We start from the raw sequence: 15,895 nt of genomic DNA on the forward strand, positions 1-15,895 counted from the left end.
GAAATTCGATATTAGAAGAGCATTTTTCTACACTCAGAGATTAAAAAGCAGCATTTAACTAACATTTGCATAACCAAGCCAGCCCATTTCTGTTGGGTAGAAGTCTGCTTTCTGAATGTACATATGACCCCAAATGGTTCCACCATGACCACTACCAATTTTCAATAATCCTCTACTTGTATGTAGATACAGGTACTTTCCATCACTCACAAAACTTCTTCCATTCAGTACTATATTATTTATTTCATTTGGTAACTTAAGCGTAGAAGTATAAATCTTAGAACATTTAGGAACTCCATATGTAATCCAGTCTGGTCGCGCAAGTTTTCCAAGTAACACAGCTTGTACACTTCTTTGCAAGGATGTCAATACACATGGCATCTGTGAGAAAAATTGTAGTTTCAATTATAAAAAAAAAATAAAACAGATTATTATGAGTTAAGCAAAACTCTTACCTGAATATTTTGAACTGCTAATGCTCTGGGACACATGAGTAAAGCAGCTATTGCTGCCAACAAACGACCAGTATCACCTCTAACAACCACAAGACTTAATAAACAGGCACAAGCAATAGCAGTCAAATGACTACCATCATTAGCCACTGCTGATTCAGGGCCATGCGAAGTGGCAAGATCCAATAACAGATCAAAAAGTGGATCTATAAGAGAACAAAAATTTTCAAAACACAAAAGATTTAAAATATACTAAAAAATAATAATTTTATACACTTTACCAATAACATCATCAGGTTCAGATTTGAGGCCTTCAGGAAGTTGTCCTTGTAGTATATCCAATAAAGCCGACAGTGCTTTTGTACATAAAAGAGGTTCAATTGTTCTACTTTCCCGCATTAATGTGAAAACACTTCTTAAACCAATACCTACAATCTAAAGACATTTGGATTTGAATACAATTCTTATTATACATACAATTAACCCTTTGTTATTACCTTTGGTAAGCTCTGTATAGTTGATATCCTATCTTCATCATCACTTTCTGTATCAATAGTTTCACTAAGCTCTGGTGGTGGTGAAGAATTGCAATTCGATGCTCTATAAACTTCACTTGTTGTTCTAGCATACCTTTCCAAAATAGCACTTCTAACACTAGCAAATACAGCAAATGCAGAAGCATTGCAAGATAATTCTATCTCTGGTGGATTATTATAATTCAAGTCTCCACTTAAATCAATCTGTAAGCATTGAAAACATAAATCAAATCGGATTATAAAGAATATACAAAATATAAACAATGAATAATACCTTCTTTTTGTCCCTCTTTCGTATAGATTTATTTTTTTTACATTTTCTCCATTCTTCTCTGTTTCTGAAAATTGAAATATATGATCTATTAATATAATCTAAAATTTTTAATTTACATGATACAATAAAAAAATGTTATATACTCAAATTTTTAAAAATATCCAATATATTTACATTTATAAAAATACACATTATTAGAACAAGGATCATTTTTTAAATTTATGAAAGAGAATATTAGGTTTTAATTTTCTATTTCTATGGATTTTCACGTTTAATGGATACAAATAATGGAAAATGTAAAACATAACATGTTTGAAAAGTCAGTTTTGTATTTACGTGAGAACTGTCAAACTGACAATCTCTGAAGCATAGGTCAAGTCTAATAAACAAACAATTTTAGGTTACTTTAAAAACTTAACACATTTATCGCGTATTTGAATGTTTTTTTGATTTTAATCAACATATTGTGTAACAATAAGAATAAGTTACCGAATTTTTATCATAATTATACAGTTTGATAAATGACAGATGAAGTCACCGCCAAAAGCGTCAAGTAAACAAAGCTTGAGGGAGGTTATACGCGTTTCGTACCTCTGTGCCTCGGCGATGCTTTTGAAGAGGTCATAGAAACATTTCACGTAATTCTCCGGCTCGGGCAGCAACCTTTCGTGGTCCCCAGACACCATGTTGTGCACAAAATTTTCAACGTACGAATCACCAATTCATTTTCGTAATACTATTGATCGTTGACATTCTCCTGCCTTCCCCATGTGATTGCATCGCACGGTTTATAAAAAGGGCCATTCGATGATTTGTATCAAAGTATGTATTTGTTTGACCTACAATTTCAAATTCACAGTCGACAGATAACTTAATAGCGTATTACTTTTATAATATTCGAAAACGGCCAAAGATCCGCCTTTGATGTATGTTAAGAAATTCGTCTTGAAAGTACCAGACGGACCGCGACTAGCTTGCGATTTCGACTCTTTCGATATACATTATCGTTTTAACGCAGATTACCCTTCGATATGGCGGCCATACTTCAAATTAACTTTCGTCGGCATTCATGTTTTTATTAACCACTTGCCCTGGAAAGACGTGCCACACGCGGCGAGATGTTTTTATTTCAAATTCACTAACGACGTGTTAGACACGTCGATAGGCATTTGTCGCTAAAATAAAAATGACGTGCGCGACACGCGAACTGAGATTGTTTGTCGAAGTACAGTTTTAGATTGCACCGCGTCGCGTGGAGTCACTGATTTTAGTTGCAATACTTTTTATTGCAACACAGGCAAATCAAATAATAAATTTATTTTATTTGTATAATTTCAACTCATATTGTAAAATGGAAAGCGACAGTAAACTTAGTGATATTATTTCGGCAAATACAAAAAGAAAACGACTACGTAAAATTGGGAAGATAGTGGTAGTGATTGAAAATGGATATGGAAAGATAGAAAATAAAAGAAAAATATGTCAATATTCACAAATTGCTAGAATAAATATACGAGTAGGACAAAATGTCATGGTTTATAAAAAATATTTTTTTATTTAGTGAATATTGCACTTTTTAATGCTTTTTAAGGCTCGAAAAAGGTACTCCTCCAAGCCTTCTCGTTTTGAGTGAGGTCTTATGGTGAGTTACAATGTAGCGTTCCGACACGCGTATCTGTAAATTCGTTGACAGCGCAAAGTTTTGATCATATAAATGAAAAAAATAACCTATAAAACCCATTTTATTTTATAAATTCTTATCAGTACTTCCTACAACACTTCTGCCGTTTATCTGCTCTGAAGTACGTCTATCAGTCTACTATAACTTTATTAATCAAGTACAATGTCGTACGGAATTTGCATTATACAAATTTCTATCGGAAAATCTGTCAGAATAATTGGAAAGTAATTAAGTGTAGTACTAATGAAGTACTTTAACATTTATAATACTAATTAAACGAATGCCAAAACGGAAAGGTATGTTGACGTACAAAGGTTTATCTTATGTATGATTTAAGATTGATCACTTTACGTAAAAGATGGTATAGTGCGCGTATCCTGTTATGCTGAGATTACTGTTTTGAAGATTATCAGAACATAACCTAAAAGATATAATTTAAAGCGTGTAATTACATATGAATTTTTGTTTTATTTCTAATAAAAGTAATATGGATATAATTTTCCAAATTACCACATGAAATACACGATTTGAAAAAATTGATAAAGAACAAAACAGCACGCTTCGGCTTTTTATGAAAACATAACCAAATGACAGCTCTCAAGCAAGTATGCAATATTCACATACATGACCCAATAAATTGTTTAAAAGATTGTTATTAATTTTTTCCATTTACAGATAAATTATTGTAACAAATATATAATCTTAACTCTAAGCTGATTTTTAATTGTTGCATATTTTTATTGAAATTGCATTTACTTATATATTTAAAAGAAGTAAAAAGGAAAACGAGAATGTGAATTAAACTTTTGATTAAGTATATTGAAGAAGCATGTCTTTTTCTAACATATTTTTATTACGTACTGCAACAAAGCTTACTATTTATATTGGATTTCAATGTTTATGAACACACATATATATGTAAATCTATATTGTATGGCAAAATCGGTCTTTTTAAGTACAAATTTCCAATAGTTACATTGGATGCAATACTCAATATTACACATGTCACTGAATTGTGTAAATATTACTTAGAAAATATATATGATTCAAAGCCTTTGAAAGTATTGTTATAAAATTGTGGGAATGGGCAATTGTTTGTGCAAAGATACACCAGAAGAACATGAGGTATATAGTGGACGTAATCATGCAGATGTTGAAAATACTTTGTCAGAATTAAATGTAGATACAGTTGCATCCTGTGATGTGACTGCTACACCTTTTAAATTTCCAACTTCATCAAACATTGATAAATTGGTGCTTGAAACACTAGGAGTAATTGGTTCTCTTGTTGATAAGTGAGTATTATAAATTGCCAGCTACTTTATGTACAAATTCATACATATGTTATTATTAGATTTATTACTTAGTGTTTCATATTTAATTAGCATTATAAAATGTTCTTATACAATTGTTTAGTGAGCAAGAACCGCCACCTGCAATGTTAAAATTACATGCAATTGCTGATAAAGAAGATGGATGGATACAAGTAGTCAGTTCAATGGTTAATGTTATTCCTATGCATAACCCATTAGGTCCTTCAGTTATTACACTTTTGTTAGATGACTGTCCATTACCTTCAAAGGTACAACTACATTTTTAAATTTTGTCAGTTACACATAGTAACATTAATATAATCGTTTGAATTTTTAAGGAATCAGTCCTACGATTATCACATATGTTTCAATTATCACAAAAACTTGGAAATGTACAAACCAGTGCAACTCAACAACGTAATATCTGTGTGGTATTGGGTTGTATAGCAGAAAAATTAGCTGGTCCTAGTAGCATTGCAATTTTATCTGATGCAACCTTAGACTATCTTGTCTCAAATCTTGTACGTTTGTTCTATAACTATAATCACGATAAGTGAAAAGAATATCTTTTAAAAATTCACTTTTATTTTAAATTTACACATAATTTCAGAAAGAAAATATCGATCCATATGTCGTATTGTATTCACTGATAGCTTTAGAAAAGTTTGCCCAAACAAGTGAGTATTAGTCATATAAATCTATACAAACAATTAAGATAACAATATTAATGTATTATGAATTACATTGCTTTTAAACTTTAACAGGTGAAAATAAAATAACTATCAAGAAACGTTTAATGGCAGAGAAACCAAATCCACTGTTAGAATTGGAAAAATGGACAACAGAAACTCGTTATGTACGCCGTCAAGTAGGTTTCTGTGCACAGTGGTGTTTAGATAACTTATGTGAGTGTTACATATTTATGCTACACACGATGATAAGAAATCTAAAAAGTAGAAAATTCAAAATGCATTAATATCTTCATTATTTCAGTTTTAATGGAAGGTAGGAAGTATTCTCATGATTCAGTTGATATGAGTGGTATTAATGTTATGTTGAATACAAAAGATGTAAGCGAGTACCTGAAAATATCGCCCAATGGTTTAGAAGTAAGTTTGTTTTATATAATACTTGTTTTATTAAAGAATGTTTATCGATTATAATTTATTCTTCTTATTCTTATTAAAATCTTAGGCTCGATGTGATGCATACTCATTTGAAAGTGTACGATGCACATTTCAAGTTGATACAGGCATTTGGTATTATGAGACACTTGTAATAACTACTGGAGTGATGCAGATTGGATGGGCCACAAAAGATAGCACGTTTTTAAATCATGTAAAATTTCACATTTTTAATTCAAGGAATGCAATTAAAATCTACAAAAGAAATGATTTTAGTTATTCTACTTTGGTATTTTAGGAAGGGTTTGGTATAGGTGATGATGAATTTTCTTTGGCCTATGATGGTTGTCGTAGGCTCATTTGGTACAATGCAAAAAGTGAAAAATATTACGAAGGACCATGTTGGAAAGCTGGTGACATTTTAGGTTGTTTGTTAGACTTGAACAAATTAGAAATAATATTTTCTATAAACGGTGTACCGCTCAAACCATGCGTCCAAGTTTTTAGGACAGTAAAGTATGTATATTTTTGTCTTCGTAGATTAATATAACGCGATTAAGATTTAAAATTTGTACAGAGTAAAATAATCGAAATAATTGGTACGCGTTAAAAATTTTTTAGGACCGGATTTTTTGCAGCAGCCAGTTTTATGTCATTCCAGCAATGTCTTTTTAATTTTGGAAACGTACCATTTAAATATCCTCCTACTGATCGTGAATATCAAAAATTCAATGATTATGCTTCTTTGAAGCCAGAGGATAAGGTTGTGCTTCCTAGACACATATATTTAGAACAACTGAGAAAACTTAGCGTTAGAGAAGATTCTTGTACATTGTGTTTTGACCAAAGAGCTTCAGTAAGATTATTACCATGCAATCACAGGTAACTAAAGTGTTAATACGAGGACGCGGAAGTATAATTTTAAATCATCGAAAGACGTAATTGATTATATATTCAAATGTGATGCAAAAATGAATAAAATGAATACTTTTTCAGAGGATTTTGCCAAACGTGTTCAAATCAGCTGGTAGAGTGTCCGATGTGCAGAGCTAGAATCGAAGAAGTAGCTCTTGATAATACATGACATCACATAAGCATACCGGCATTTCTTAATACTCTTCCGCTATCTTCCTCACATTACACAATTCTCAGGAACTGTCACGAGATAATCACACTTGCAGCACACTGTATGTGTCGTGTATTAGATATGACCATACTATACTATGCATTTCTTTTCTTACGATACAGTATTTTAAATCAAGAGAAGGACTACGAATCGATCACAGAAAGCAAAGTTACGTCGAAATACATCAAATTTCTGAATTGTATTATTCTGAATGTTGCTTTCAACTATGTAGATATAATATACAAATTATTATATTATAAATTTGAAACAGCAAAGAATATCATCTTATGTCTATTGGCTGTGGAAACTACTTTCCCTGGGTTATACCTACAAATAGTTTGCATTTAATTAGATATCTTTAGTAAAATAGTGAAATAAAATTTCAATATTTTTTTTACACTGTAGACACTGAAAGAAATAATATTTGCAATTTACATTTAAACTGCCACAAATGTACGTTGTATATTTCCAATTTAATGTATGTGACTGGTTCACAATTATGTAGTAACTACTTTGTCCGTGTACTTAAAGTTCTTCTCTTTTAAATTATGAAAGTCTGCATTACCTGTTAATTGTACTTGTCTATATTGACAAACAAGTAACTAAATTTGTGCTACAATGTAAGATTTACCTTTGGGAACTGTAAAATATTACATCTTGTAGTATATAATGAAAAAAAATCATATATATATATAAGCTCATATTATTTTTTTGTGGAAACATAAAATGTTATAGTATGTATAACTTTGCAAAACTTTTCTATGAACCCTGCTGATTTTCATTCACAAAAACCTTTCCTACTTCTTAGGATACTAATTTATGTATTAAATATATAAGTCACAATTTCTATATTATTTGTATTCATAGCCTACAATCTTATTGCTTTGTAATAGATTAGAAATTATATATATGCGTTCCTTTCCCCCAATTTAGTTAACGTAATTTCACAATTATTTAAAACTAAGTCAGAACTTTGTGAAATAAAATTAAAATCTGTCACATTATATTGTATATGTAATTTTAAATCCAATCTATTCAGTATTACTTAACAATCCCATACCGTGATAAGCACATAAGTAATCTGATTCACCAATTTTACGCAATTTAAAAAACATTGCAATAATAAGAACGTTCTACCCGTGATTTATTTTTTCCCATCAATTAAAAATAGCGAATTGTACTCGTGTAACAGTCGAGCAGCATTTGCTTTCACTTTCAAAATTTAAGGAACCGTTGAAACGAGAATTAAAATTGGTAATATCGATATCTCCGCGAACAGATTAAAGAAACGATATCTCGATTCGGAAAGTTAAACGCGTGGCCACGAGGGCGCGTTGCAGTTTGTTACAACATGGCGGGTGAGTGAGTGCCTGTGGATCGAACGAGGCTGCCCGAAAACACGAGGGATTTTCAGCTAACCCGTGGTGTTTGTGGGTTTCAGGTACATCCTACATCCAGAAAGAAGACCTGGACGACTCAGACGAGGGTGAGTACTGACACGGAAATACATTTTTGATGGTTGTAAATGTGCGCGGAAGGGGTCGGCCGTTCGGCACGGTGGCCCCACCATCGAAGCATGCCAGTGTCTGGCGTGCGTGGCGGTGGCGTGGTCGTAAACTCACGCTCGTCTAAGTACGTTGTATCTCGCAAGCTTTTGAGGTTAGGTCGACTTATCAACTTTATTGCCATCCATGACAGCGTAGTTCCGACACCTTCCAACGGGTGTCACGTTGCAGTTTGACTGCGAGCCGTATGTCACGCCGTGATTCTCACATGCGCGAACAGGAGACACGAGAGCGCCTCGATGGCGTTTTATCGGTTAGGGGGCGCCACGAAACTTGCCGCGCTGTGTTTACCTCGACCGTGGCAGAAAAAAGGGAGAAAAGAGAAAAAGGGCACGCGGTCGCTTTGCGTCCTCCTGTATTGTTCCTATTTTTCCTCGACGCTTTCCAGAAATTCCGCTACCGGTCGAAATAATATACATTTCCCAATATTTCTAGAACGGCTTTATTCCAACCTCTGTTCTTAACCTATGACCGACGATATGCTATGACGTTTAACGGGCACGTATGTATATTGTTCTACTAACACGCGACAAGATTTATTTCGACCTTATCCGATATAAGAACACAAGAACCCTTAACCCAACTTAACGTTTAACGTTTCTAATTCGTGCGAACGAACGTGGGTTCTTTGTTCGTCGGTATAAAATATTTTCCCTGTTAAAACTAAGGCTATTTTTCGAGAGTACGGTTTCGAAATATCGATTCGATGCTCGATGAAAAAACATCGTTCGCTTCGTTTCGTCGGCCCACAATGTATACGTAAACCCCGTAGAAACGTGAAACTAATTAAATCGAGCACAGTGAAAGTATTCCGGAGGGCTGAAGTAAACAAAGAGTTAATGCGCGGTTATTCGCCTATCGGGGTTACTGATCTTTCGACTTCCATCTATTTACTAGTGCCATCTGTCGTGTACAAAACCAAACTGGATTATTAACTCGGGATACGAGCTTTTCACGAAAGCATCCGAGGATCGAAAATTCGAACACGTTACAAGCCTGACGTAATATCGAGATCGAGGGCGTTCCGTAAATTCTTTCGTCGATCGATTTATCGACGATAGGTAGACATCGGGGTCCGATCGTCAAAAATATATTGTACGAACACTTATCGGTGTACGCTGGACCCTGCGTCGATTGATAAAATCGACCATACCGATGCGGGACATTTACCTTTTCTTTCTCGTTCTCGTATACACAAACTCCCTCACCAACTGTTGCTGCCAACTAACTGGTTGGCCCTAGTCGGTTTTATCTAACATTCCAGAGGTCGTTTATCAGCGTGGCTCACTTATATTTCCCAGCGCGACAAGATAGAAAAACATTCGGATCCGTGCCCTTCGATTCTACGAGGCAACGGTCCGATCGAAATCGCACTGATCTCGAAATTGTCGCGCGACACTCGACCGATTGGTTCACGGAATCGTTCGATTCCTTATCGATCTCGAATCTCGGCTTCGGGTGACGTTGACAATTTCGCGCGGTAAATAAGTACGTTTACGCGCCTTTTCGTCGCCATCACGAATCAGAAAACGGTCGATTCTCAGTACCTCTCGGCGCGAATTATCGGCGATAATTGTCGGGAAGTGGACGTTTCTCGGTAACCTCGTGCAGATTCCTTTTACGTGAGTAATCCTTTACGATTCATAGCTCGCGTATCCTACTTGATGACGTGCAAAAGCAGCACGTGACACACTGCTTCCTGATTCATACTTCCTCTCGTGCTTTACTCGCCGCGCGTGAAATCATTATTATCTATCCTTCGTCTTCTATTTTTTTTTTTTCATACGTACGAATATTTTTTCTCGATTCGTTCGTTTCCGGCAACGTCGAACGAGTCACCGTTCACCGAGAAGGAAAAGAATATAAAAAAAAAAGCGTCTCGCGAGACACTCGAGTTCGGACTAACCTATAATTTACGTATAATATCGAAGCATCGATAATGAGGCGATCGCGCGGCTCGATGTTAGATTCGTTTCGTGAACGCTGAGAAACGTTCGTTGAATTTTTCGAAGTCGGACATATGGCGAGATGGCTACAGGGAGCCACAGTAAACGATAGTAATCAGTCGCGATTATGCAAATTATTCGGTGACTGGCTGTGACAGCTAGCGGGGGCCGTACGTTTCTCGGGTATCAATGAATCCTTCTTTTGATTCGCGTGACAATATCGTCATATTTACGAGTCGCTTCGTAATTCTAGACCGGAGCACAAAGAGACCCCGAGTTTCACGCGCACGGACAACGTTGTCGAGCGATCGAATTCGTCGCACCGAAAAATACATATAATTATACGAACGTGGAGGCGAGTTTACATTATAGGCGGTGGTCATTTTTCGAATGTTGAACTTACTGCGCGAGATCACGATCTGGACTCGACGCTTTCCGGTTAGTATTGGGTTGTTCGGAAGGTAATTTCGTTTTCCAAAATGGAGAATATATAATTCAATAAAATGTTTATACACTCTAAAATAAAAAAGTGTTTTATTTTCACCAAAAAAAAAAGTACGAAATGACTTTCCGAACAACTCAATATTATATTGCATGATTTTTGTTTAAAAAAAAAACACCGATTTGAAATTTTTATTTCGTTCGACATTGTTGGAACTCAAATGATTTTTACGAAGGAAACGTTTACGTTGAAATTGTTAGCTTCCAAGGTCTCGATTTTCATTTTTTTAATTTTTCACGCGCGTGCGTAGTAAATAATAACAGCGCGCGAATTGTTAAAAGTATCGCGTGTGATTGTATGCAAAATGATCGTCTCGACTCGAATTTGAAATCTTGAAGGTATTATTCGTATTTTGAAACGATTATGTGAGAGGAGGCTAAACTTTGAAGATCTTTGTTTTAATTTTACATAATTTTGAAACGATTGTGCACTATAAATAATATGGACAAGAATATCGTAAAACTAACTTCTTTCTAAAATTACTCAATTATTACTGATGTCTTTGCTTGCAATATTCATAGATAATTGTTGAAATTGACAACCAATGGTACTCGTGAATTAATTCACTATTTCCCCATATAATTTCTATGATACGTACATGGTCTAATGCAAATAAGAATCACCGTGCTTTTAGTGTTAATTGTGTAAAAAATCCTGAAAAATTTCTCAGAAAAACCAAATTCTCTCGATTCGAATTCCAATTGAAATAACAATAGCCTCATTCTACGTAATTTCACACACGTGGGTAATGATTATTCACGAACGTGGCTATAAAAAATATTACAAGAAACTGTACAAAATATTATCGTCTCATGAAACTGAAAACGAGAAACTAACAAGAAACATCGCTTAAGTGTAAATCGCCAATTTCAATGAAACTTACATATAATATAGTTCTTAGATAAATATTTGATACGTATTTTTCATTATCTGCTATTATCCATATCTATGGGGTGAAATTATGCCTCAAAGTTGGGGAAGAAAACGTCTAATAATGTTAACACATTTTTAGAAAAAAAAAAAAAATATAAGGAATATTTAACAATAGTTATAGAGAGTTTTCGGATAGTTGTGTTTTCTAATATAGTTTTGGTCATACTGTTATAAAAGTCTCTCCCTTTTCAATAAAAACGGATCATTTCTACCTGTGGCAGCCAAGGACTAATTAACAATACGCTTTCATGATATAAACAACTATTATATTATATATTTTTACAATCGTCGCGCATGCTCCAAAAATTAGAGAAGTTTCTTTTCTTGTACCAACGTTAACTTTTATCGAAAGGTTCGAACCAAAATTTTCAAAAATACGCATTTTCCAAAAAAAAAGAAATACTTTTCCAAGAACAATGCTATACATAAGTTTCGTTAAAGTGGACGATTTACGCTTAATAGTCGATATATACGTTAATATATTTCCCTCCCCCAACTTTGAGGCCTGATTTCACCCCCCCAGATACGAATAATAATAAACAAAAAAAAAAAAAGAAAATATTTTTTTCTAAGAACAATACTACACGTAAGTTTCGTTAAAATGGACGATTCGCGCTTAGTCGGTGTCCGTTGCAAGTTCTCTCGATTCGAATTTCAACGGTCGAGGTACAGCAATCTGGAACAGTCGTGTATCGACTATCGCCCGCGCCGGTCGAAAACTACGTTGAAACGATACCGAGTAGAGAAACGTTCGAGTTATTCGTCGTAAGAATGGCCGGGCGCTCGAAGCTGATATTCCAAGCTCGAGCCACACAATTTCGTCCGAAAAGCGTTGGTACGGTACGCGACTAACCCTCGTTAACGTTCCGAATAGCTCGAGCGATCGAAGACAGGGTCCGGGGTCGTTTCGAGATACGTAAACTGCTCGACGTATTTTACGCGATCTCCCGCGAGAGTCTGCCCGCTAACAAACAGCGAGGAACGGAGATCATCGACGCAGACGCGAGCCGGATGGATCGATCGAACTCCAACAGGTTACGAATTCTGCGACTCCTTGCGAAACATTCGCCGCGTTGAAAGAGAGCAGTCTCTTTAACCGGCGCGTACGTTGCTCCCTGTTCTGTGTTTGCCTTTATCGGCAAAGTGATCTCCTTTTTCTCCTCTCTATCTTTATCTGTCTCCCATGGTTGAACGTCGACATCGGTCGAAGAGGATAAGAGAGACGTATAAAGAAAACGGGGTGGGGAGGGGAGGAGGGGGGAGAGAAAAAAAAAGAAAAGAAAGAAAGGAAAGACGAAAACCAGGGAGAGAAGAGGCCATAGGACGAGTATATAGGTGGATATACAGAGAAACTTTAATTTCTTGGCATTGTGAGGAGTTCCTTGCCCTTTCAGCCTTTTCAGTTCGGTGGTCTGTTTTTGATAGGAGGCCACGTCGTCTAGACACACCGGGGGTTGCCCGGCTTTTATAATCGCAACGAAATGCACCCCTCCGTGCTCGACGCAAAAATACCGGTTTTTTTTTTTTTTTTCGTCCCGTTTCTCTCTCGCCCTAACCCCCTTCCCCCCTCTCTCGCCCCGGTAGTCGTTGAATTTCTCTACCCCCTTCGGCTCCCGGTCACCCCTTCGTTCCGTAGCGACGTGGTGCCCGGGCGCGTTACATTAAAGTGATTTATTCTCTTTATTAAATTCGCATTCGAGGCTACGGGAGCACATTCGAGGCCCGCGTGAATCCGACTCCGTAAGACCGGACGCGGCCGAACTATACCGCACCGCACCGCACCGCACCGCACCGCACCGTACCGCTCCGCGCCGCGTCTTCAATCGCGTCGACCTGTCTCCGCTCGGAGCGCGCTGGACGCCTCCTTTTCTCGCCAGACCGGGACAGACCGTAGTCAAAGGTCATTGAGGGGTACAGCATCGCTCTGACGGGTACTTTTCGGCCGAAGACTCGCCGCATCTCGTTAACGAGCCGTTATTGCCGACGGGGGTCGGTCATGGCTGTATTTATCGTTACGGTATCCGTGGACCGTGGCCGCGATGGACGGTGAACCGTCCCCTCGCGATTTATACGGCCCGCGCGGTACAGTTTACCACGGTTTCCAATTCTTCGGTGAAATGGGAATACACAGAAATGGGAGGGAGCAGGGAAGTAGCACGCGTCGAGCGACCGATATATTTCTACGGGTAACGATTCACGGTGATAGTATCGGGCGCAAACGAAATTTCAACGACGATGGATCAAATGTTTCGTTATCTTTCGTTCGTGTGTTTTTATCTCGCGTGGGAAACGAGTTTCCGTTAGACCACCGTGTACAATTTCCTTTTACCAAGCGAGAAGAGATCACCGCGTTAAGTTTTCCACGTGTCTCGACGAAATGGGTAAAATCTACAAATGGGGGGAAAGTACACCGTACTCGGATAACCGGAACGATACAAACAGTGTAACGCAACTAATCGTTATTCGCGACAGTGGCACGAAACTCTTCAAAGGGGAGCAGAGTGCACTGATCGATTAATCTTCTATTAAATCCTAACGTTCTGTTACCGATCGGGGAAAAAAACGGTTAAAAGTTACTCCGTCGGTTACGTGCTCTACGTTTCCGACGGTTCGCTCAATAAAAATACAAGCGGGCGGGTGAGCGCGCTCCTTTACTCACTTCGCGCAACAACTTAACGAAAGTACAACGCGACGAATTTTCTGCTCCCGCCGGAGCAGATTTTCCACTCGTCTTCTAGCGATCCCGATCGTTCGACGTTGGGAGCAGAAAACGGTTAAAAAATCACCGTGTCTCTCTCTCGCGGGGAGCTTTCGACCCAATTCGTCTCGAAAGTTCGTTATCCCTCCGATTGCTCGCGCTCGAGGCGAGAGAGGCTATCGGTTCACCCCCTGTCCCGAGACGAGTCGAACCGAGCGGTGGCGCCGCCTGTCGTCGGAACGGACGCTCGAATGGCGGCCCGATTATTACATGACATTCCTCGAATACCATCCGGACCTCCCTCGTCTCACCGCTCTCGCAGCCAGCGGCTTCTCTCCGTCTTCTCCGCCGCCTTTCCCCGTCCCCTCCCTCTCCCACCCGCGCCGTCATCGCCCCCACCCCACGATTTCTTATTCTCTTTCGCGTACGCGTCGGTAACCGTGACTCCGTCTCTTTCTGGCGCGCATCTCGCGTTACAGCGGCGAGCCACGGTGGACCTTCTAACCGGCGAGAAAGGCTTCGCTCTCCAAAATAGGCCCGCGATACCGCAATGATAAAAGCTCACCCTTTGCCTCGACGTATAACCCGCGCCACCCAATACCACCGCCAACCCCTCGTGGCCCGTCTTCGACCCCTCTCTCGACCCCTCTCACGAACCCTCGTTCGTTTCCTTCGTCGAAACGCCGATCGAGAATCGGCCGCGCCCTGTCGAGGTTAGCGTCGCGCTACCATACAGTCGATCACGCGGCACACAATAACCGTAACGATACGAACCCGTGCGCGCGCGCGCACGTTCGATCTGCGTTCGTCTCGTACGCTCTCACCGGTGTCCCAGTGATTTTTCGCTCGGTTCTCAACGTCTACGATTTTCTCTCGTTCGTTTTTCCTTGTTCTCGGCGCGGTGAATTTTATTCTCGTACTGTTCGCAGTAACGTTTCGACGTCTCCGGTTTTCTCCGTTTCGTAACCGTGACGATCTTCGTCGTCGACGACGACGACGACGCCGGACGCGCGGCGGCGGTTGCGAGGTAATACGATCGATTCGCAGCCGCCTTCCATTGTCGCTGGCTCTGTGTAAGGGTTCGCGGTAACCCCCTCCGGGGAAGAAGGACGCTGTCTGACACCCTGTTAGAGAAAGGGAAAGAGAGCGAGAAAGTGGCGGTAGTAGAGATAGTACGATTCCTCGTAAGCCACGAGCGAACCCATTCATAAAGACGAGGCCGTGACTAACGAGTAAGGAGAAACGAGCGCGAGAGTCCTCTCTCTCTCTCTCTCTCTCTCTCTCTCTCTCTTTCTCTCTCTCTCGGGTTCTTCCCTCCCTCTCTTTACTTTCATCTTCGACCTTTCTCGCTCTTCTTTCGTATCGATTTCCTTTCTCCGTCCGCCTCCTCCCCGCGAGCGAGCGCAAGGCCCGTTATATCGCGGCCGGATAACGAGTCGAACTTTTCCCTTCTTTTCTGCACCGTTCGCGTTTCCCGGTTGCGCCACGGCGGCGCTTTTCCGCGTGCTCGCGGCTAATTAAAAACGTTTTTCCCGCGACCACCGCCCCGATGAATTTTACCGGCACCTATCCAACCCGCCATCGCGCGGATCGATCGTCGAACGGTTGAAAACCGCGTAAAAAGTCGTCGTGTCCCTTTCCTTGTTCGATTTATCGATCTGGAGGAACGACGAGATGACGAGGAGTGCAGATCGGGCTAGGGATCGATGTCCGAATACTTTGTATTTTTGTGTAAACGTAAATCG

The 15,895-nt window shown here is 38.9% G+C and overlaps 3 protein-coding genes across 5 annotated transcripts in view; 2 read left to right on the top strand and 1 right to left on the bottom strand.

Annotated features, from left to right (window-relative positions):
• Positions 1–2,199, bottom strand: part of Hiw (MYC binding protein highwire) — a 476,677-nt gene extending 474,478 nt beyond the window's left edge. The window contains exons 1-6 of the mRNA XM_076315260.1: positions 1,854–2,199; positions 1,263–1,326; positions 950–1,192; positions 734–887; positions 456–658; positions 64–381 (exon numbers count right to left, since the gene is read on the bottom strand). Of these exons, the coding sequence (XP_076171375.1) occupies positions 64–381; positions 456–658; positions 734–887; positions 950–1,192; positions 1,263–1,326; positions 1,854–1,948 (1,077 nt within the window). The 5' untranslated portion in view covers positions 1,949–2,199. The remainder of the gene's footprint in view (positions 1–63; positions 382–455; positions 659–733; positions 888–949; positions 1,193–1,262; positions 1,327–1,853) is intronic.
• A 657-nt stretch (positions 2,200–2,856) lies between these two features.
• LOC143148686 (RING finger and SPRY domain-containing protein 1) lies at positions 2,857–7,181 on the top strand. Of its 3 annotated transcripts, XM_076315271.1 has the most exons (12): positions 2,857–3,239; positions 3,427–3,548; positions 3,619–4,238; positions 4,360–4,525; positions 4,595–4,777; positions 4,867–4,933; positions 5,021–5,161; positions 5,250–5,365; positions 5,451–5,594; positions 5,679–5,896; positions 6,002–6,262; positions 6,377–7,181. In XM_076315271.1, exons 3-12 carry the CDS (start codon positions 4,027–4,029, stop codon positions 6,462–6,464), a joined length of 1,596 nt encoding a protein of 531 aa, XP_076171386.1. In that variant the 5' UTR covers positions 2,857–3,239; positions 3,427–3,548; positions 3,619–4,026; the 3' UTR covers positions 6,465–7,181. The 3 variants fall into 3 exon arrangements, with proteins under 3 accessions (XP_076171386.1, XP_076171384.1, XP_076171385.1); XM_076315269.1 differs by having other exon boundaries at positions 2,857–3,548; XM_076315270.1 differs by having other exon boundaries at positions 2,857–4,238.
• A 702-nt stretch (positions 7,182–7,883) lies between these two features.
• LOC143148497 (serine/threonine-protein phosphatase 4 regulatory subunit 1) overlaps positions 7,884–15,895 on the top strand; it is a 261,332-nt gene continuing 253,320 nt past the window's right edge. Inside the window, exon 1 of the mRNA XM_076314887.1 lies at positions 7,884–7,992. The gene's annotated coding sequence lies outside the window, so the exon portion shown is untranslated. The remainder of the gene's footprint in view (positions 7,993–15,895) is intronic.

The sequence above is a fragment of the Ptiloglossa arizonensis genome, chromosome 6 (assembly GCF_051014685.1).
Source record: "Ptiloglossa arizonensis isolate GNS036 chromosome 6, iyPtiAriz1_principal, whole genome shotgun sequence".
Taxonomy (NCBI): domain Eukaryota; kingdom Metazoa; phylum Arthropoda; class Insecta; order Hymenoptera; family Colletidae; genus Ptiloglossa; species Ptiloglossa arizonensis.